We start from the raw sequence: 22,878 nt of genomic DNA, 5'->3' as shown, positions 1-22,878 counted from the left end.
CTGTATATTGAATTATTTTGCATTTTGAAATGTATAAATGATTTAATACTGCAATTTTCTCCTGCTACTAGCTTTTTCATTTAACATTACTTCAGCGATTTATCAAATTTTTTTCAATTTCACTGATTTTTATGGGGTTCTTTGTATGACTCCACTACAATGTATTTAAACATTCTCCTGTTGATGGACAATTAAGTTTTTTCCAATTTTCTGAAATTAAAAACAAAAACAAAAAAAAAACTCCTGTGATGATCCTTATACATGTATACCTGGCTATATGACCAGGAGTTTATTCAGTGTTTATACCAAAGAGTTGGGCTCCTATGTCAAAATGTATGGCACAAGAACTCCCAAATTTCCCTCCTTATTTGTTCTAGTGAAGGCCATTTTAGTATACAGGCCCCAGAAACCCTAGCAGCTGATTAAAGATGCATAAATGAACCAATTGAGAATAAAATTCAGCAAAGTAAGCTCAGTTCAAATTGCTAACCCACAAAACTGTGAGCTAAATAAAGGCTGTTGTTTCAAGCCATTAAGATTTGTTTTGATTTGCTGCATATCAAAAGCTAACTGGTACAACAGACTTTGAATCATAAACTCAATTACTTTAATGAAGCTAAGACTATCAAAGTTGTTTATTTCAAGTCCATTTTGGTAATTCAAGTAGCTTTAGAAAATTGTCCATTTTTCTCTAATTTTCCATTTTACTGGCAAAAAGTTTTAACGAATATTTACTACTATTTTAATTTTTGCAGCATTTATTTTTATATGTTTTCTTATTTCTACTATATTTATGCTTTCTCTCATTTTCTTCTTGCTCAAACTTTCCAATGTATTTTCAAACGACCAAATTTTGGCTATCTTGATCTTGCCTATTGTACCCTACTCATTATTTTATGAATTTATGTTTTACATGCTTACTATTTCATTCCTTTTACTTTCCTTGTATAAATTCTGTTGTTCTTTTTCTAACTTCCCTATTTGAGTGTTTAATTCATTAAATATCTACCTTTTCTAACACAGGCATTTAAAGATAAATACTGCTAAGAACTGCTTTAGCTGCATCTCACAAATTGTGATATTTATTATATTTCTGAGTTAGTTATTAATTTATACTATTATTTCCCCCCAGATTGATTAGTTACTTTAAATGATATTTATATTTCCAAACGTACAAAAGTGAGAGGTTAGTTATCTTTTCACTATTTATTTCTAATGTCATTGCATTGTAATCACAGAATCATTTTTTGAAATTTGTGGAGACTTCCTTTTTATGGCCCTTTATATAGTCAACTTTCACAAAGATTCCATGTGCTAGATGTGTTCATTGTTGGTAGTGTGCGTGCGTGTGTGTGTGTGTGTGTGGCCATTAGATACATTTAAGTATGTTGTTTAAATCCATATGCTTACTAACTTTTTTGCTTGCTTGATCTATAAGTTACTGAGAGAAGTATGTCAAATATCACTCAGTATGATGGCAAATTTATCCATTTTCCCCCATAATTATCTACTATGCATATATGTGTATATGTTTAGTAAACATTTTTATTAAAGAATAACATATATACAGATAGTTACACAAATCATAAAAGTACATATTGAAGAATTAACCAGAAGTAAACACTTCGTGCAACTGCCACCTAGATCCAGAAATAAAACCAGGGAAGTCTTAGACTTCCCTGGTTTTATTTCTGGATCTAGGTGGCAATTACAGTATCTTAGCCATCCTTATGTCCCTTTCCAGTAGTTACCTTTCCCTAGCACAAAAACCAGTAGAGTCACTATAGAAAACAGTATGAAGATTTCTCAAAAAAAATAAAATAAATTAAATTAGAACTTCCATTCAATTTAGCTATCCCACTACTAAATATCTACCCAAAGGAAAAGAAAATCAGTATATCAAAAGATTATCTGCATTCACGTGTTTAACGCAGCACTATTCACAACAGCAAAGATACGGAATCACCCTAAGTGTTCATCAGTGAATGAATGAATAAAGAAAATGTGGTATATACAAATGGTTGAAAAACATATAAAAAATGCTCAAGATCACTAATTTTCAGGGAAATACAAATTAAATCCACAATAACATACCACCTTATTCCTGTAAGAATGATCATAATTTAAAAATCAAAAAATAATAGATGTTGGTGTGGATGTGGTGAAAAGGGAACACTTTCACACTGCTGGAGGGAATGTAAACTATTACAACCACTATGGAAAACAGTATGGAGATTCCTTAAAGAGCTAAAAGTGGAAATACCATTTGATCCAGCAATCCCACTTCTGGGTATCTAACCCAGAAGAAAAGAAGTCATTATATGAAAAAGACACTTGCACACATGTTTATAGCAGCATAATTTGCAATTGCAAAGATATGGAACTAGCCTAAATGTCCATCAACCAATGAGTGGTTACAGAAATTGTGGCACACGCATGCACGCGCACGCGCACATACACAGACACACACACACACACACACACACACACCATGGACTACTACTCAGCCATGAAAGGAAATAAAATAAGGGCACTCACAGCAAACTGAATGGAATTGGAGACCATTATTCTAAATGAAGTAACTCAGAAATGGAAAACCAAATTTTCCATGTTTTCACTTATAAGTGGAGCTAAGCTATGAGGACACAAAGGCATAAGAATGATAGAATGGATTCTGGGGACTTAGGGGAAAGAGTGAGAGAGGGTGAGGGATAAAAGACTATACACATTGGGCACTGTGTATGCTGCTCATGTGATGGGTGCACCAAAAAAATCTCAGAAATCACCACTTAACTTATGTAACAAAAAAAATCTGTTCCCCAAAAACTACTGAAGTTTTAATGTAAAAAATAAATGCCAAATCATAGAGTTTAAATAAAGAATATGTGGCCTATATATACAATGAAATACTATTTGGCCACCAAAAATAAAAAATGAAGTCATGTCATTTGCAGCAACTTGGATGGAATGGGAGGTCACTATCTTAAGGGAAATAACCCAGGCATAAAAAAGACAAGTTTCACATATTCTCACTTATATGAGGTAGCTAAAAAATTTAAATAGACCGACAGAGGGTGGAAAGATAAAAGAGAGTGGAAAGACAGATGACAGAGACTGGGAAGGGTGAGTGGGATGCTTGGAGAAGGATGAAGAGAAGCTGGCTAAAGGCTACAAACACACAGTAAGATAGAAGGAAAAATTTCGATGTTTGATAGCAGAATAGGGTGACTATAATTAACAAAAATGTATTATACTCAGGTGATGAACACCCTAAATACCTTGACATGATTACTATATGATATATACATGTAACAACATTTGTATGTACCTCATAAATTTATGCAAATTTTAAAAATTCTGTGCATGCCTTTTAATGTATATTTCTTGATCATAGGACATAGGTATGCCCATTTTATTAACTATACTGACAGCTTTCTTGGTCATAGGACAATTTCTTGGTCATAGGACATATGTATGCCCATTTTATTAACTATACTAACAAACAGCTTTCCTTAGTACTTACATCAGCTTCATTCCCACCAGCGGTGAATGAAGGCTCCAGTTGCTGCACATTCTTGTGTGGTATTGTCTGTGTTTTTAATTTGACCCATTCTGATTGATAGATATTCGGTAGCAACTCAGTTTGGCCTTACTTTCACTGATGACTAATCATATTGGCATCTTCTTCTATGTTTACTGGCCTTTTGGACATTCCCTTTTGTGAAGTGCCTGGTAGTACTTTTCTCAATTTTTTTTATTGGATAGACTTTCTGTTATTGATATTCAGTTGACCCAGCACACTACAGTGAGTAGGACATCCATCCCTGCTATCCTGCCAGGCTACAACATATGGTTTGAGATTGTGTTATTTGGCATATACGTCTTTAAAATAGCTTATTATTATATGGTGACTTTTTTTGACCTTGTAGTTTGATATTTCTCCAGTCTTCTCATGTTTAGTTTGGCCTTTTTTTTCCTTTTTTTAACTACCTCACTAATCGCATTTATGAGTCCTTATTTTTTGCTGTTTCACTGTAAGCAATATACGGCTCAGATAAAAGGCCTTTGTGGGACACAACTACTTTGAATAACTCTTCCTATTCCTTGGCATGCATTTTTTTTGTCTATTTTGATGACAAAAGTTCCAAATTTTAATATATTCCAATATATCAGTCTTTTCCTTTATAGCTATTATTTCTTATGTCTTATTTAAAAAGCATTTTTCCTACATCAAGGTCATAAAGTAATTTCCTATGTTATCTTTTATAAGCTTTGCCAGTTTAACTTTTAGATTTTGATCTATAGCCCACTTAGAATTGATTGTGCATTATCAATTGTGTGAACAGGGTCAAGATGAGTGCTTTCCCCATAGGGATATTCAGTTGACCCAGCACACTACAGTGAGTAGGACATCCATCCCTGCTATCCTGCCAGGCTACAACATATGGTTTGAGATTATGTTATTTGGCATATACATCTTTAAAATAGCTTATTATTATATGGTGACTTTTTTTGACCTTGCAGGTTGATATTTCTCCAGCCTTCTCATGTTTAGTTTGGCCTGTTTTCTTTTCTTTTTTTTAACTACCTCACTAATCACATTTATGAGTCCTTATTTTTTTGCTGTTTCACTGTAAGCAATATACAACATGCTTTGGGTTTTATGAATTCAATATAATACTCTTATTTTTCACTCTAAGTATAAATCACTTAATTTAATAACAATTATAAATGGAATTATATCTGGTATCTTATATTAAATATTTCTCTTCTTACCTTATTTTGGGTTGATGGAGCTTTAAAAAATCCCCTTTTCTCTTACACTTAAATTTTAGACTTTGGGAGTTAAACATAATTTCTATTATTTTGGTGTTGCTTTAAATTCTAACACGCAGACTTAAAGTCTGAAGTAAATCAGCTTCTCTATCCTTTTTCTGACCAAGGCCTTAGAGTATTATTGGATCATCCCATCATTTTATTGCTGTCAATATTTTCTTTATTCTTTCTTCTTTCAAAAAAAAAAAAAAAAACAGGATAGATGTACAGAATGTGCAGGTTTGTTACATAGGTATACGTGTGCCCTGGTGGTTTGCTGCACCTATTGACCCGTCCTCTAAGTTCCCTCTCCTCACCCCCACTGCACAACTGGCCTTGGTGTGTGTTGTTCCCCTCTCTGTGTCCTTGTGTTCTTAATGTTCAACTCTCACTTATGAGTGAGAACATATGGTATTTGTTTTTCTGTTCCTGTGTGTGTTTGCAGAGAATGATGGCTTCCAGCTTCACCCATGTCCCTGCAAAGGATGTGACTTCATTCCTTTTTATGGCTGCATAGTATGCCATTGTATACATGTGCCACATTTTCTTTATCCAGTCTAACATTGATGGGCATTTGGGTTGGTTCCACGTGTTTGTATTGTGAATAGTGCTGCAATAAACATACATGTGCATGTGTCTATATAGTAGAATGACTTATATTCCTTGTATATATACCCAGTAATGGATTGCTGGGTTGAATGGATTTCTGGTTATAGATCCTTGAGGAATCACCATACTGTCTTCCACAATGATTGAACTAATTTGCATTCCCACCAGCAGTGTAAAAGCATTCCTATTTCTCCACAGCCTTACACAAGGTCTATAGTTTCTTATCTTTCTAATAATCACCTTTCTGACTGGCATGAGATGGTATCTCACTGTGGTTTGGTTTGAATTTCTCTGATGATCAGTCTGGTACATTTGTCTCTTTGTTCTCATTGGTTTTAAATAACATCTTGATTTCTGCCTTAATTTTATTATTTATTCCGGAGTCATTCAGAAGCACGTTGTTCAATGTTCATAAAATTGTGTGGGTTCAGGGGTCCAAAGTGGCTCCCACCAGAGGTCGTGGTGCTTGTGAAGGTAAAGTCATGAGTTCAAGGCTAACCTGAGCAACCTTATAAGCTCAAACTGATTGGCAAAAAAAAAAAAATTGTGTGGGTTTGAGTGAGTTTCTTAATCCTGAGTTCTAATTAGATTGCACCATGGTCTGAGAGACTGCTTGTTATAATTTCCGTTATTTTGCATTTGCTGAGGAGTGTTTTACTTCCAATTATGTGGTCAATTTTAGAGTAAGTGCCATGTGGCACTGAGAATAATGTATATTCTGTTGATTCGGAGTGAAGAGTTTAGTAGATGTTATTAGGTTCGCTTGGTTCAAAGCTGAGTTCAAGTCCTGTATTTCCTTGTTAATTTTCTGTCTCATTGATCTAATATTGGCAGTGGAGTGTTAAAGTCTCCCATTGTTATTGTGTGGGAGTCTAAGTCTCTTTGTAGGTCTCTAAGAACTTGTTGTATGAATCTGGGTGCTCCTGTATTGGGTACAAACACATTTAGAATAGTTAGCTCTTCTTGTTGAATCGTTCCCTTTACCATTATGTAATTCTCTTCTTTGTCTTTTTTTATCTTTGTCGGTTTAAAGTCTGTTTTGTCAGAGACTAGGATTGCAACCCCTGGTTTTTTTATTTGTTTGTTTGTTTTTGGCCTTCATTGCTTAGTAAATTTTCCTCCATCCATTTATTTTGAGCTGTGTGTCTTTGCACATCAGACGGATCTCCTGAATATAGCACTCCAATGGATCTTGACTTCTTATCCAATTTGCCAGTCTGTGCCTTTTAATTGGGGTATTTAGCCCATTTACATTGAAGGTTACTATTGTTATACGTGAATGTGATCCTATCATGATGCTATTGGGTTATTTTGTACACTAGTAGTTGATGCAGCTTCTTCATAGTGTCATTGGTCTTTATATTTTGGTATGTTTTTGCAGTGGATGGTACTGGTTTTTCCTATCCACATTTAGTGCTTCTTTCAGCAGCCCTTGCAGGGCAGGCCTGGTGGTAATGAAATCCCTCAGCATTTGCTTGTCTGGAAAGGATTTTATTTCTCCTTCCATTATGAAGCTTAGTTTGGCTAAATATAAAATTCTGGGTTGAAAATTCTTTTACTTAAGAATGTTGAATATTGGTCCCCAATCTCTTCTGACTTATAGAGTTTCTGCTGAGAGGTTCACTGTTAGGCTGAAGAGCTTCCCTTTGTAGGTGACATGGCCTTTCCCACTGGCTTCCCTTAACAGTTTTTCCTTTATTTCAAACTTGAAGAATCTGATGATTATGTGTTTTGGGGTTGATATTCTCGTGAAGTATCTTAATGGTGTTCTCTGCATTTCCTGAATTTGCATGTTGGCCTGTCTTGCTAGGTTGGAGAATTTCTCCTGGATAATATCCTGAAGTGTGTTTTCCAGCTCATTTCCATCTCCCTGTCTCCTTCTGGTATTCCAGTCAATTGTAGGTTCAGTCTTTTTGTGATGTCCCCTATTTCTTGGAAACTTTGTTCATTCCTTTTCATTCTTTTTGCCTTTATTCTTGTCTTCATGTCTTATTTCAGTAAGGTGGTCTTCAAACTCTGATATTCTGTCTTCCACTTGGTAGATTCAGCTTTTGATACTTGTGTATGCTTCATGAAGTTCTCATGCTATATTTTCCAGCTCCATCAGGTCATTTATGTTCCTCTGTAAGCTGGTTATTTCAGTTAGCAATTCCTCTAACGTTTTATCAAGGTTCTTAGCTTCTTAGAATTGGGTTAGAACGTGCTCCTTTAGCTCAGCATAGTTTTTTGTTACCTATCTTCTGAAACCTACTTCTGTCAATTCATCCATGTGATCCTCCATCCAGTTCTGTGCCTTTGATGGAGAGACACTGCAATCATTTGGAGGAGAAAAGGCACTCTGGCCTTTTGGGTTCTCTGCATTTTTTTGTTGATTCTTTCTTGTCTTCATGAGTTTGTCTAGTTTCAGTCTTTGAGGCAGCTGACTCTTGGATAGGGATTTTGTGGGGGCCTTTTGTTGTTGTTGATGCTGTTGTTGTCACTTTCTGCTTGTTTTTCTTTCAATAGTCAGGTCTCTCTTCTGCAGGGCTGCTGCAGTTTGCTGGGGTTCACTTCAGGCCTTATTCATCTGATTCACTCCCATGCCTGGAGATGTCACTCAAGAAGGCTGGAGAACAGCAAAGATGGGTGCCTGCTCCTTCTGGGACCTCTAACCTCTAGGGACACCAACCTGATGCTAGTAGAATCGCCCTTGCATAGGGTGTCTGTCAACCCCTATCGGAGGGTCTCACCCATTTGGGTGGCATGGGGAGCATGACCCAGTTAATGAAGCACTTTGTCCATTGGTGGAGGGGGTGTGCTTCGCTGGGGGGAAATCCACTTGTCTGGGCTGCCCAGATTCCTCAGAACTACCAAGAGGAGAGGCTAAGTCTGCTGGTCCACAGAGACTGTGGCTACCTTTCCCCCTAAGGGCTCTGGCCCAGGGAGATCCAAATTCTGTCCCTGAGCCTCTGGCTAGTTATTGGAGATCTGCCTCCCTTGACTGTGGGGAAGGGGTTCCCCTTTCCCATGTGCTCTCAGGTGGGCTGCCATACCACACTGTTCTTCCTTCTCTCCATAAGTCATGCCAGCCTTCTAATAAATTTTTCTAAAATTAAGCATTATAATAATTTAATCAAAGAATGATAATGATGATCATTCAGAATAATAATCACTGAGATTTGTGCATACTGTCAACATGCATTTGCTCACCAATTCTTCTTCCACTGTATGTCTTCCTTCAAGGAAGTTTTTTAAATGAAGATCTATTGGTCATAAACTAAGAGTTTTACTTCTCTACACATGTCTTTATGTCACACTCATTCCCAAATGACAATTAAACTAGGTGTATGCTACTACCTTTGAGAGTTATTTTCTCTCAAAACTTGGAAAACACTTTTTCTACTGTCTTCTGCCTTCTTTTTTGATTGTTTAAAAGCCAGCTGTTCAATATGTTATCCTTTGGTAGACAATTTTTCTTTTGTCACTGGCTATTTTTAAGATCTTCTCTGTGTCTTTGGAGTTCTGCTATTCTGACAGTATATCTAAGTGTGGCTATCTATTCATCTTGGTTTGTATAATAGGTTACTGATGTGGTCAAAAAATTCTTCCCTCCTTGCATCCATATCCTGGCAATGTGATGTCATGGAGTAGCCGTTCCAGAGATAGAGTCTATTTATTTACACTTTCACTCTGGATTTGGCCATATGACTTACATTAGCAAATGTGATGAAGCAAACAGAGCTTTGAAAAGCATTAGTACTTTGGGGATTACACTCTTCCTATACATGAAATCCTAGGGCTGATATGTAAACAAGCTGAGCTAATCCACTCAAGATGAGAGACCATGTGGAGGGGAACTGAGGAGCGAGAGTCAACAGCCAGCCAACCCCCAGAGAAGTGAAGAGACTCTCAAATCATCCTGCCACCTGCCAGCATGCTAATTAACCATAGACATGGGAGATGGCGTAGCAAGTATCAGCCAGGTAAAAGCAGAAAACAAATTGGTTTTTGGACAAAATAAAATGGCTGTTCTGATACCTCTATGTTTCCTAAGTGACTTCTTAGATAGCAATCAGCAACATATACTTTTATTGCCTTGTTCTTCCGGTAATGAGAATTAATGTGTCTTATCAAGTTAGAAAATTCTTACCCATTAAACTTCTAAGAGTGCCCATAACCTTTATTTCTGTTATTATGTGGAATTTTCAAATACATGTACATATATATATATATTCTTTGTCTTCTTTAATTTTTAAATATATGTATATTATATATACAGATATACATACATATACACACATATTAAACAGATATGTAAACTTTTATTCAGATACATGTATCCTTTCTATATTTTAACCTCTTTCCTATTTTCTTCTCTTTATCTCTGAAGCACTACTATTAGTTTTATTACTTTAACAATATTTTCCATTTCACAGTCTTAATACCTGTGTCTAACCTACTATTTAGCAGGTTCACTGAGGTTTTCTTTTTTCTTTTTTAACCTCAACAACTATATCTCACATTTTTGGAAGTGCTTTTTAGTTCAACTATCTCTGCACATATTTATTATCTCTAGTCATCATAACTTCTTTATTATTTTGATTCTTCAAACATTTTAAACAGAAGTATTTTTTAAACTCTTTATCTGTTTTTTTTTTTCTTTTTTTATTGCAAACTCTTTATCTGTTAATTTCATTTTCTGTATCCCTGTGAGGGACAATTGAGCACTTTTTTGTTTCTTCCCACTGTCACTCATGATGCCTTGAGAATTTCTATTTTATGGACTTAATCTGTGGGCATCTTTTGAGGTCTACATCAAAAGCGACTTTCTCCAAAGATAATTTGTATTTTCTTCATCAGGACTCCCAAGGTACCCAATCCAGGGCCATTTTAAGATACTTTACTGAGCTTCATGGGTAAAGTAATCTGGGTTTCAAGCCTGCAACCCTCCCAGGGTTGTGGTTTACATGTTCTCTGGAAAGTATTAGTTTTTCTTAACTGGAGATGAGATATAGACAGGATAGTTTCTGGATTGCTTTCTTCTGCTAGATAATGGACTGGCTTTACTTTTAAAATTTCCCTTCCAACTCTCAGTTATGCATGGGATCTAAATAATTTCTCCCACCCCACACAGACGGTTGAAATTTAAGGCTCTAACTGAAATGTTCATAGATTGCTGGTGGGAATACAAAAATGGCACAGCTACTTTGAAAAAATGGTTTAGCAGTTACTTGTGAATTTAAACTATACTTAATGTAAAACCCAGTAATTCCACACCTACACACTTACCTAAGTGAAATCAAAACCTCTGTTCATACAAAAACCTGTATGCAAATGTTTATAGTGGTTCTATTTATAATTGTCCCAAACTGGAAATAACCCAGATATCCATAACTGAAGGATGGGTAAACAAACTATGATACATTCACAGAACAGAACTGGACTACTACTCAGCAATAGAAAACAATGAACCACTGATACACAAACAGCTTGGTGAATTTCAACATACAAACTGATGTAAATACACACACACATAAGTGACTCCATTTATATAACATTCTGGTAAAGGCAAAACTACATGGTCAGAAACCATGCCAGTGGTTGCTAAAGGCTTCGGGTGAGGAGAAGGGTTGAATACAAAGGGGGATGGAAATTTTTGTAGATAAAGAAATGGTTCTTTATCTCAATTATAATGATAATTATAATACTATGTAGATTTTTCAAAACTTGTGATACTACACGTTAAATGGAATAAATTCTCCTGTATATAAATTACACCTTAGTTTTTTAAAAATAAAAAGAAAGAAACCTAAGGCTCTAGGTTCCTGGTATTGCCAGACACCCATCTGGCTGTCTTCCCTCTCCTTATATTTGGTATCAAAGGAATTCCTTTGGTATAAGTACAATGCTGAATTTTAAAAGATTTTTGTGGTATTCTATTGAGCAGTATAGGCATTTTGAAGCAGAAGGATTTTTAGAATAACTAGTCTGCCATATTGCCAGAAGCAAAAGTGTGTCATTTTTTTTAAAGAATAAGACTGTCTAAATTCCATAGTATTTTTAAGTTTCCAATTCATTTTATCACTGTATCCTCAAGTTTCTGTCAAGTACAATAATGCCGTAAAAAAATTTGGATGTAGGGGGTACACATGCAGTTTTATCATACGGGTATATTGCATGATGCTGAGGTTTGAGGTATGGATATTCCCATCACTCGGGTGGTGAGTGTGGTACCCAATAGGCACTCTTTCAGCCCCATGGCTCCCTCCCTCCCACCTCTAGTAATTCACAGTGTCTATTGTTCCCATCTTTGAGTCCATGTGTATTCAGTGCTTAGCTCCCACTTAAAAGTGAGAACAGGCAGTATTTGGTTTTCTGTTCCCAGTAATGTACTTAAAACAAAGCTCAAGGAATCAGAGATTTATTTTTCATATCTAGACATCTACTCTAAACTGAATTAACACATAATCTGAGAAGGGAAACCAGTTTGAAGATTATCCTAAATCCTCCTAAATTGGGAGATCAACATTTTTTGAAGATACTTTGCATTCTGAATTATCCACACCTGGTAGCAGAGTGAACTGGATAACCTTGAGCCAGTCACTTAACTCTCTGCCTGGTTTCAAAGCAGCTACTTCATAAATTATTATGACAAGTAAACCAGTTTAATCATGTCAAGCACAAAGAAAAGCATGTGTCACACAGTAAGTGTTCAATGAACATTAGTAGTTATTATGCCATGCCTTTCCCACTAATTAATTATTAACACATCTCCAACACAGAAAATCAAGAATTGCCTATATATAGACTTCAAGAAAAAGAAAGTTAGTGCTTACTTTGAATAAGCCATGTTTTTGGTTGCGCTGGCCAAGCCATAAATTGATTCCTGGGGGAAGGTTGGTCTCTGGAGGGTCTATCAAACGTTCATAAATCCTGTAAGGGCAAAGAACACAATTACTAATTGGTTGAAAGCAAAACCAAAAGGTACATATGCTGTTTGAAGTATGCATGCCATTAGCTGTTATATGAAGAGAAGCCAATATGTGGCCCATTTTAAATGACAGGTAAACAAATGTAGAGATCTGCTTCCTGATGATACTTGGACACATCATCTGAGCCCCTCCTTCTTTTCTCTCCCTTTTGGCAGAGGAGGGAGGAAGGCGGTGACATTTTTTGAGCATCCAGGCTGAGCAATGAACTGCCCACAAACTCTGTGGGGAAAGCGGTATGATTCACGTGTTACAAGTGAGAAAGCTGAGATTTAGGGATCATAAATAAGTCAACCAACTGAAGACAGCAGCAAGTAGTAGAGTTGGGATAAGAACCCTTATGTGCCTGGCTCCAAGGAAAGCTACTGTACTTTTCTTCACACCCTGCTATTCTCTGGCTTTGGTTTCTTTAGCTTCTACTCATTTCTGCAGTAACCTGAGAGAACCCTTTAAACAAGTAGATTGCAGCTGCCTGGATGATCATGTTTTTAGTATATACACCAAGGTCCAAAAAATATTTATGGACCATTTCGTATGCTCTAGCTCAGCACTAAGCAACACAAAATAGAGTAACAAACCAGATACACAGGGTCCTATTCTCATGGAGAAGAAGTAAGATAAAAATTTTGTATATGAAGAAAATCCTCATCTGATCTATACAGGCACATAACTAATACAGAAGAGGTCAGGGCCCCAGGATCTTTGAAGGTTCTAACAGAGCCTACCAAACAATTAATGTCTCAGTTATTCCCCCCTTCCAAGGTCCAGTTTGTGAATCACAAATCTTTTTATTTGTGCTCTCTTTAGAAACAGTCCCTGCCACCACCAGTTGTTCAAAAGCTTCCTCCTCACCCCTGGCAAGTACCTCTCAGCATCAGATGCTTAGAAGATTCTGGGTGGGATGAGATATAGTGATCTGTAAATGAGAGCTATGTCCATTTCTTGGTTTCCTCAGTCCTCAGCGAACTGCTGCGGAACCATTCCTAGGTGTGTCCAGAGGTATGGACAGTTCATCAGTCCTCCCTGCTGTGATGGAGCTGACCACCTCCTGCCAGAGGGTGATATATTCCTCTGGTGGTTCTCACAAGGAAAGTGCGGAGGAACTGAAAGACTGTCCACTTGTGTCAAGGAAAGTGAGTAATTGTGAAGCTGCTGCAGTTGGGAGCTGTCAGGCTGCAGCCTTCTATCTTCACTGCACAGTCCATTACTCTACTATTCCCCACTGGAAACCTGCTGTTTCCTAACAATACATGCAAGGTTTTCAACTGGCAAAGCTCCAGGCACATCAGGTCTTTCTCTTTTAATTATCTTTCCATTAAAAGTGAAGGCTCAAGACATGATCAAGGAAAAATAAGTTTTCCTTTAAAAAAGACAGAATGTGTTTTCTTCACAGGAATCTAACCTTTTTTGTATCTTAGAATGAATGATTTTAGATGAAACCATTTGTCAACACTGCCTTAACACAGGAGCCTGTTATACACTTCCTTTAAATTTTCTTTTCCTAATATTAGTGGAAAAACTAGAAACAAGGTAAATTTACAGCATAAGAGATATACATAAGTTATAGATCAGCTTGAAAGAATTTACTACAGTCATTAAGTGTGATGAATATGCATGTTATGAAACAAGTTAAAGTATATACAAAATAATTCTCACAGGAAAAAAGGGAATGCAAAATTATTTAAGCACTGTAGAGATAATGATGCACAAATGATGTTCAGTGTTGGTAAATACCAGAAGAGGTCAGAAAGAAATGGAAATCACTGTATGTCGGTAACAAGGCAGAAGCATAATTTCTATAAGGTTATTTTACTAATAAGTTGAAAAACGTCAAACCATTTACCTTAACCTCAATTTTAAAAATTTTGCCTGTCACAGTTAGACAAGCTTTCAATTCAAAAGTTTCTTTTAGATATTCAATATGCTAGAAGATAAGCTCCAATGAGCAGAGTAGGCCCTTAATCAATGTTTATTAAATGCATGAATGAATAAAGGAAGAAACAATCAAAGACATCAACTTCCTATCCTACCTTATCTTCCAAAGCATAATAACTCTGTGTGCCTTAGAAACAGTTAAAGAAGCAAACATGTGAGGCCCACCACCATCAGCTTAAGCAGGGTGACCCAGGGCACATGTGTCAAAGTGGTATTCTCATTTCCCATGTCATGCGACCCCTGCAAAGATGCCATCCTGATGCCACAGAAGGTCTGGCAGATGCTGCCTTCCTGGCAGACCTGCCAATCTGTTCTAAGAGGCAGTCAGCATTAGGGAATTCTGTGCAGCAGGTGGAATCAACAAACTGGATACAGATGTATCAACATGAAGAGAGTTTAAAAACAAGGTATTTTTTAAAATGAAACCTTACTGAGAAGGGAAGGGAGGAGGAAATATAATCATGAAGAAATATCAGACAAACCTCAATTGAAAGATAGTCCACAAAAAAAAAAAAAACTTCCGGTGTTCTTTAAAATGTCAATGTCATAAAAAATAAAGAAAAGTTGAATAACAGTTAGAGATTAAAAGAGATTTTAAAAAGACATAAAAGCTATATGCAAGATGTGATCCTGGATTAGATGCTAGGGTGGGGGAAAATGTCCCATAAAGGACATTATTGGGAAAACTGGGGAAAATTTGAATAACATCTGTAGGTTATGTAATAGCATTTTATTGATACTCAATTTCCTGATTTTGTTAACTGGACAGAATATACTTGTTCTTAGGAAATGGGCACTGAAGTATTTAGGGGTAGAGGGTCATGATGTTTGTAACTTAACTCTCAAGTTACAAGGGTTCAAAATAATAATACTGTGTGTATATATAAGTACACACATCTATGAATACACACTTCCTCTTCCTTCCCAAGAAATGCAGCAAATACAATTGTTCCTTGTATCACTCTTGTAACTTTTCTGCAAGCTTAAAGTTATGTTAACATTAACAGTGTTAAAAATAGAGAAAAAACCAACAAGATTCATAATGTATGTAAACTAAAAATTCACACATGCAAAACTATATTATCTATTAGCTAAGGAAACTCATAGAATTTTCCTATCACAGGCCTGGTGGGAATGGTAAGGCAAGAAAAAGTGAATGAATGAAACAAGAAAGGTGCATGGCACAGACTAATGCTGGTAAGATAATACAAACTAAGAAACAGAATTATCCCATTCCTACAGGGACCCCTATGGAAGAGGAGCTATACATACCAGGTAAGTAAAACCAGAATCTCAGCACAAAGGCTGCTGGTCCCTGAGATCCAGTTTGGGTGGACTGGATCTTGTAAAAAGGCAGGTAGGGCACAGTGATCTGTCACTTAAATGTAGTGTCACCAAGTCAACTAAAATGAAAAGTCAAAGCTACTATAGTGAATTCCTTGCTCTCTCCAGTATGATAGAGAAATTGAACTTTCTGATATATAGGGTATTCTTGTTAATGAGGTTTCCTTCACATCAGCAAATATCTGATTGCCTACAATGTGTATGACACTAAACTTACTGTGCTGTGCTGGCTATAGGGATACACAAAGGCATTTACAATGTCTAAGTTCGTGTCCTTAGATCTAATGCCTGAAACAGATAACATTCATGGACACACCTTATAATTTTTTTTTTTTTTGAGACAGAGTCTCACTCCATCACCAGGTGCCAGGCTGGAGCGCAGTGGCACAACCTTGGCTCACTGTGACCTCCACCTCCTGAGTTCAAGCAATTCTCCTGCCTCAGCCTCCCGAGTAGCTGGGACTACAGGTGTGCACCACCACACCCAGCTAATTTTTTTGTATTTTCAGTAGAGACAGGGTTTCACCATTTTGGACAGGATGATCTCGATCTCTTGACCTCGTGATCTGCCCGCCCAGCCTCCCAAAGTGCTGGGACCTTATAATTTAATGCATTAAATTCAATGTTACCTGGAAGCAGAAAGGGGAAGAAAAAAAAAAGAATTCTGCCTGCCACAGTCAGAGGAAACTTTCCAAAGGAGACACTATACTGAGTTTTGAATGAAGAATAAAGTAGAGCTGAAAGAGCAGACACACCAGTCAGCACTTATACAAGATTTACTGTGTTCCAACATTGTGTATTGAGTGCTTTCAATATATTCATTTACTAAATCCTCAAAACAACACCCTCAGGTGGGTGTTCTTGGCTTAGCAAGATCAAATAACTTGTCCATGGTTAAGCAGTTGTGAGTGACACAGCTGGGATGTGAAACCAGATTCTACAGTCTGTATTATTGGCCACCTTGCTCTACTGCCTCTCTAGACAAGCAGTGAGGGGCAGTTCCAGTCACAAAAGCCCCATTTGAGCTACTATTTATTGAAGAGTTAAAATACAGGAAAACAAAAACAGTAAATAATATAGGAGAATTTTTATAGGAGAGGACATAATCAATATATCCTGGGTGTCCTCCTGTCACAGGCAGGTTTTTTATTTTCTAATAGAAAAATGTGAAAACCTAACTCACACAAATAAAGCAAAATTCCAAACTTGACTTACTTATCAGAAGGAAAAGGGGAAACAAGTTAATGTGTCAAAGCAAGAAGGCAAGACCAGTCAGCTCTCCTGGAACCCACATTGTTTTTCTCCTAGATTCACAGCTATACTACACTTTCCAGCCACCTCCTTGAAGTTGAGTGTGGCCATAGACTGGGAATGGAAATACTGTACCCCACTCCTAAGCCTGCCCCTCCACCCCACCAAAAAATAATTTTAAAACTCCCTCAGGTATCTTCCATGCTGTCTGTTTCCCTTTATCTCTTTTCTCTTTCTCCCTTTCAGCTGCCTGGAAAAGACTGAGGGCTAAAGGGTGGACAGAGCTACAAGACAGAGAATCTTGACTCCCTAAAAGATGACATCAAAGGCCACCTGTCAACTAGACACACTCAACTGGATTCTATTTAAACGAGAAATAAAAGTCCACTATGTTAAGCCACTGAGATGGAGAGGATATTCTGAAGTTGTGGTTAGTATCATTTACTGGAAAAAGTATCCCAAACTGAAAAATAAAAAGGTAAACTGTTGTCTTTTTCATTCCCACAAAGCCAAGAGGTATCTTACATAGCATGGTATAGCAAAGATAAGATAAATTTGGGATTAAATATATTTAAGTTCATATTCCAGTTCTGCGTTCTACTAAATGTATTCCTTTAATCAAGTAATTTAATTTCTCTGTACTTCAATTTCCTCATTTAAAAAATGAGGATATTACTATTGACTGTATGGATTATCATAAGGATTAAACAAAATACATTACATGCCCTGGGCACTAAGTCGGTGCTGACATTGTGTAAGACTCATAGGTACCTAAAAATGTAGAGCTGCACAGATCATGTGACCCAGTCCAGCCTACTTGCTGTAGCTCTCACCAAACAGACCCACTGAGATGGGATTCTCAGTATCTTAGATACTTGCCTACACTTTGGAGTACAGTTAAAAGAAATGATGTCACTGTCACAGGGAATGAAGGGCTTGATATTTCAACGTTAAAATGTAAGAGCTCATTGTCTGTTTTGCCATATATTTCCACAATTTTGAAAATTTAAGTTTCTTTCTTCCCTTTATAAATTTTAAAGCTAGAATAAGCTGATATGTAACAGAAAAATAAAAGCATTCATTTCTATTGCTGTTTAATCTGATAAGATGGAGAAAACTGATGATCTATTTAGATACTAAACTTTGCATTAAAACAGAATTTTTGGATAAAGTATACTTTCTATGAATCCTAAAACTGCAGTATTTTTATTATTGTAGTTTTAAAGTATCATTTTTTTCAGCTTTCTTAAACTCTTTTTCGCCATATGGCCATATGAGAGTTTAACAAAAAAATGATACTTTAACATAGAAAGTAAACTTTTCTATGCAAATTATTCAAAATTCTAAGCAAACATCTTATTTCTTTTATATTCTTTCAAAAATGTAATTCTTTGACATTAATAAAAGATTTATTTTTGTGGAAAGTTCATCATAAACTCACACAGGATTGGAGATAGGCTCAGGAAACAGGAAGAGATGGGAGAAACATTTTATAATTTATTAGATTGTGTGCTTAAACACACTATCACCAAACCCAAAATACACACACACACACACACACCCCTGAGCATCAATTACCTTTTCTGAGTAAAATACAGCAGCACACACTATTCTTAACACTTTCACCTCATCCAGTAGTGAGCATTTTCCTAGTCAATTTGGGACATTTAATTGGATTTAGTCAACTTGCAAAAAATGTTTCTGGGAAAATGAAAACAGCAGTAAGCAGAGGCCCTCATTTTAAGTTCTCATCTCAGACTACACTTGCATTATACATTCTTTCTTTATATACTATTTTTAAATATTCTATCCACCCTATATGTTGATTATTTATTTGCTGATTTCTAAGAACCTCTTCATTTGAATGATCCATTCAGACACATTCTCCAGCTCTTCCACATGTGACATGGTACCTCCCATGACCCACAGAGTTCTCCAAGACTCTGGTCATGGCTGGGCTTGCCTTCCTAGACCACCTGGCTAAGGAAGGAGGAAATGGCTTTCCTGGCACCCCTGGGCCCATCATATCCATCTCGAAGTTGTGTGGGTACTTCCTGACTGCTACTACTGCCAATTATCTTCTGGGTCAGGAGGAAATGGTACACTCACCATAGCATTCCTGTACCTGCTTAGACATCTCCTGCACTAGATACCCTCCCTAACCACCCTATATAAAGTGACTCCTAACCACCTGGTCAGTCTCCATCCTTTCACTTGTTTTACCCAGCACACTGTAAAATGAGGAGCCTTGTCTGTCTTTTTCAAGTCAGCATTTCTAGTGTCTGGAGGAGAACCTAGCCAAATTCATATATTAAATGAATAAATGAATGAAAGTTCCCTGACTGTATTCAGAATAAGAGAACTAGAGTCAGACAGCTACAAAAGTCCTACTATGGCAAAACTTTATGAGGAACAATTTGCAAAAATTAATAATCCAGACTGAGAAAAAAGTCAAATGTGACACTTTACATTATGCTGATAATCATGAGATCCGTGAAGTCATTGAAGATGAATGAGATGTAATAACCCTTTTCAAGTGTCCTCCTCCAACATCCCCACCTTGTAAGAGCTAAATAAGAAGCACAAAAGAAAGAACAAGATAAACCCCTTTCACCGTTTCTCACCCAGAAAAGAGATAGAGATAGGAAATTTGAATCTATCAAGCAGACAACTAACAGGAAAACCAGAGAGACATATTTGAGAAAGAACAGGAAAAACAGTCAGCAACTTGAAAATTAATTAGATCAAGTGGAATCTTTTTTTGAAAAGCACATGATTACTGCTTAATCTGATTGCATTGTAATCAGCTTCAATGTATCGCATTCCTATAGGCTATCTGATGCAAACAATGCATTTACTCCCCAACCATGAAAAATTTACCCTTTATTTAAACAGAAGAACACCCACTTCCCATTAGACATATGTCTGACACTTTGTAGTCACCTGAGCCATTAAACAAGGTGCTGCCTATTAAGCTGTATTGAGAGAATTACAGGAATTCTGCATGCCATTAGTATCCATCAATATTTTAAAGTATAATATCTCATTTCTAATATAACACCATGCAAAATGAAACATGTAGTCAAACATGAAACCTGCTTGAGAGGAATGAATAAGGCAAAGAGGAACTGCCACACTCCTTGTCCAAGTCAGTCACTGAATCAAGGGCTCACATTAGGGATTTTCTTCCCAAGGTGCAATCTCTCTTAATTCATAACTTTGGTTTAAAATCCCCTCCCTAACAAATGTCCCATCTGCTTAAAAGACTAGTCGATATTCTGTGAAGAATTTGATTTTCTCATTAACAGATAAAGCCCTCAGAGCTAAGCACAAAGCAATGTGGTGGTTCAACAACACTACTTATGAAGAAATATTGGATTTTTATTTATCTGAATAAAGGAAGGTTTTTGAAGAGACTCCACAGTACCTTTCCTAATTATGTAAAAGAATAAATTTCCAATGTAAATCATGTGAATTGACATGTATTATGCCACTGTTGAATAAGACAATATGAAGCCCAACTGAGACAGTAAATGAAGAGGTATATCTTGAGCTTTGCCAAGAATTGAATAGAAACTCTCATGCTCTTCCTGAAGAGAAAAGTTGCAATCACCTTCCTTAGCTAGAGTCTCATCTTCACTGCCTTTTAGCTGGCACTAGTGACTATCAAGGTGCTCCTTGGATAAATTTTCCTATACAGAACGTAAATTCATTCCCATCCGATTTTCCCTCCCCAAAATGGTAATAGGTGACCTTGCATGTGAAGCTAAGCCACTCTTTTGGCCTTATGCTAACAAGACATAACACTTACCCTCTTACTCTCATAAGAAAAATGTGAGCATTATAATTTTCTTGAGCTCCACCAAGCAAAAATCATGTTGTCATCAGCATTATTTTTGGCACCAACAAATACTGAGCATTTGGTCCACAGGTCATTACACTCTTCAGAGCAGGTCCTCAAAGCTTACTCACTGTGACAGGGTGTTTTGCCAGTTGTGTACACGGATGAGCTATCTGTTGAATTTCCATATCAGGCTGCCTGGATGTACTTAATTATCTGCTCACATGAAACACACAGCACACAGGGCTGAAACTAGAAGGACATGAAAGGAATGACCCAAAGAGGAACTCTGTATCTCCTCCTGCCAATCTGTTTAACAATTCCAGATGACACTCAGAAAATGACAAGATGTACCTTAGGCATTATATCAAAAAACACAGACTGTAATGGGGAGAGGGACTGTGGGGGTGAATACAGTATGCCCTCAACATGTAAGCATTGAATTCCAAGCTAAATCCACACAGAGCATGGGAAGAAGGGCTGCGGCAAGGCTCAGCAGTTTCCTCAGCAGTTGTCTGTAAATATAAATGCAAACAAACAAGAGGAGGCACAAAGTTGAAATCTGCAAGGAGATGCCTTTGCTGTGTTAAATGAAAAGGCAGAAGTGTTAAAATGAGATCAGCAAACACTATAGGAGGGACTTTGCCAGAGCAGCTGTGCTCCAAAGAGAGGAAAGAGCTCTTCTCAGAGAAGATCAAGCCTGCGTGTGACCTGCTTTATCCTCTTAGGAATCCCTTTCAGGTTCATGCTTTTTCTTTCCTAGCAACTGAATTTTACTGTTTTCTTTTTCTTTCCTTATCTGGATCTCTAATGATAACAACGATGCTTTCTCTTCTTAACCTTATTTCATGTCCCTAATATCGCTCTTTGACTATTTCTTACCAACCCTTCTCTCTACTTAAAATTCATGATCCAGATATCATTCTGAGATGATTCTGATTATGCACCAGTATGAAATAACCAGCCCATATAAGTCTGTTCTAATTAGTATTTGTATCTGGGATTTGGCAAAATAATAGTAAGTATGCTTCATTGTTTGTTTGTTTTTAATTTTTGTGAGTACATAGTAGCTGCATATACTTATGGGGTATATGAGATGTTTTGATATAGGCATGCAAAGAGTCAGGGTCTCAAACTCATGGGTTCAAGCAATCCACCCACCTCAGCCTCCCAAGAAGCTGGGACTATAGTGCAAGTTACTATACTTTACTAGAATATAGGCTTCTTAAGCATGCTGGAAAATTTGAGGCTTGTGTGATGGTTTCAGTCATGACAAATTTAGCATAACACCATCAGGATTAAAAGAGATATTAATAGGCAGGAATTAGGGCCAAATCAAACATGATGAAATTTCACATGGAAAAATGAAAGGGTCCAAACTTAGGGTAAATATTCTGCTTAAAGACAGAATGTGAGATCTAAGGGTGAATGGAAATACATATTTTTAAAAAACAGCCTTTTTGGTCAACAGTGAGCTAGGGTCAGCTGTCAAAAAGGATACTGTCATGTTAACGTGTACCATGAGAAGAAGGTAATTATCTCAATTTATTCTGAGTCAAGCTGCACAGAGATAATCATATTTAGTTCTAGGAACTTCTCAGGTAATAAACAGACACACTTCAGAAGGAGTCAGAAAAGACTGTGAGGGCCTTGTGAGCCAAATCAAATCAAGTGATGAATAGTTGAAGAAACAGAGATGTTCTGTCCAAATAAGAAAAGATTAGGGAGGCCATAATAAGGTCTTCAAATATTTGGAGGACCATCACGTAGAAAAGGAATTGAACTTGCTCTGTGTAGCACCAAGAGGGAAAATTGATACCAACAGGTGGAAGCTATAAGGGGGCACTTCGAGCTCAAGACAGAAAAAATTTCTAGTAGTCAGAGCTATAGTATACAGAGGGATGGGGCAGCCCTGGAAGGCAGCAAACTTCTAGTCTTGGAAGGGTGTTTCAGCAGATGATGGACAATTAGCCTCGAACTCAGAGAGATGGAGAGGCACTGCCTCAAAATTTATAACACTACCTTCAAGTGAGCACCTCCTTTAGGCCGAAAGTTCACAGACTTTATAATCCTTGCAATAACCCTAAAGACAAGCATTGCTATACTCAATCGACA

General features: G+C 37.0%; 1 protein-coding gene across 6 annotated transcripts in view; it reads right to left on the bottom strand.

Moving 5' to 3' along the window:
• The window catches only part of NELL1 (neural EGFL like 1), a 936,371-nt gene that overhangs the window by 705,565 nt on the left and 207,928 nt on the right, over positions 1–22,878 (bottom strand). For all 6 annotated transcript variants that reach the window (XM_035266029.3, XM_035266032.3, XM_035266031.3 and 3 more), the window contains one exon: positions 12,240–12,336. In XM_035266029.3, coding sequence (XP_035121920.3) covers positions 12,240–12,336 — 97 coding nt within the window. The remainder of the gene's footprint in view (positions 1–12,239; positions 12,337–22,878) is intronic.

This window comes from Callithrix jacchus, chromosome 10 (genome assembly GCF_049354715.1).
Source record: "Callithrix jacchus isolate 240 chromosome 10, calJac240_pri, whole genome shotgun sequence".
Taxonomy (NCBI): domain Eukaryota; kingdom Metazoa; phylum Chordata; class Mammalia; order Primates; family Cebidae; genus Callithrix; species Callithrix jacchus.
Note: the sequence above shows the minus strand (reverse complement) of the source record. Positions and strands in the feature narration are given on the sequence as shown.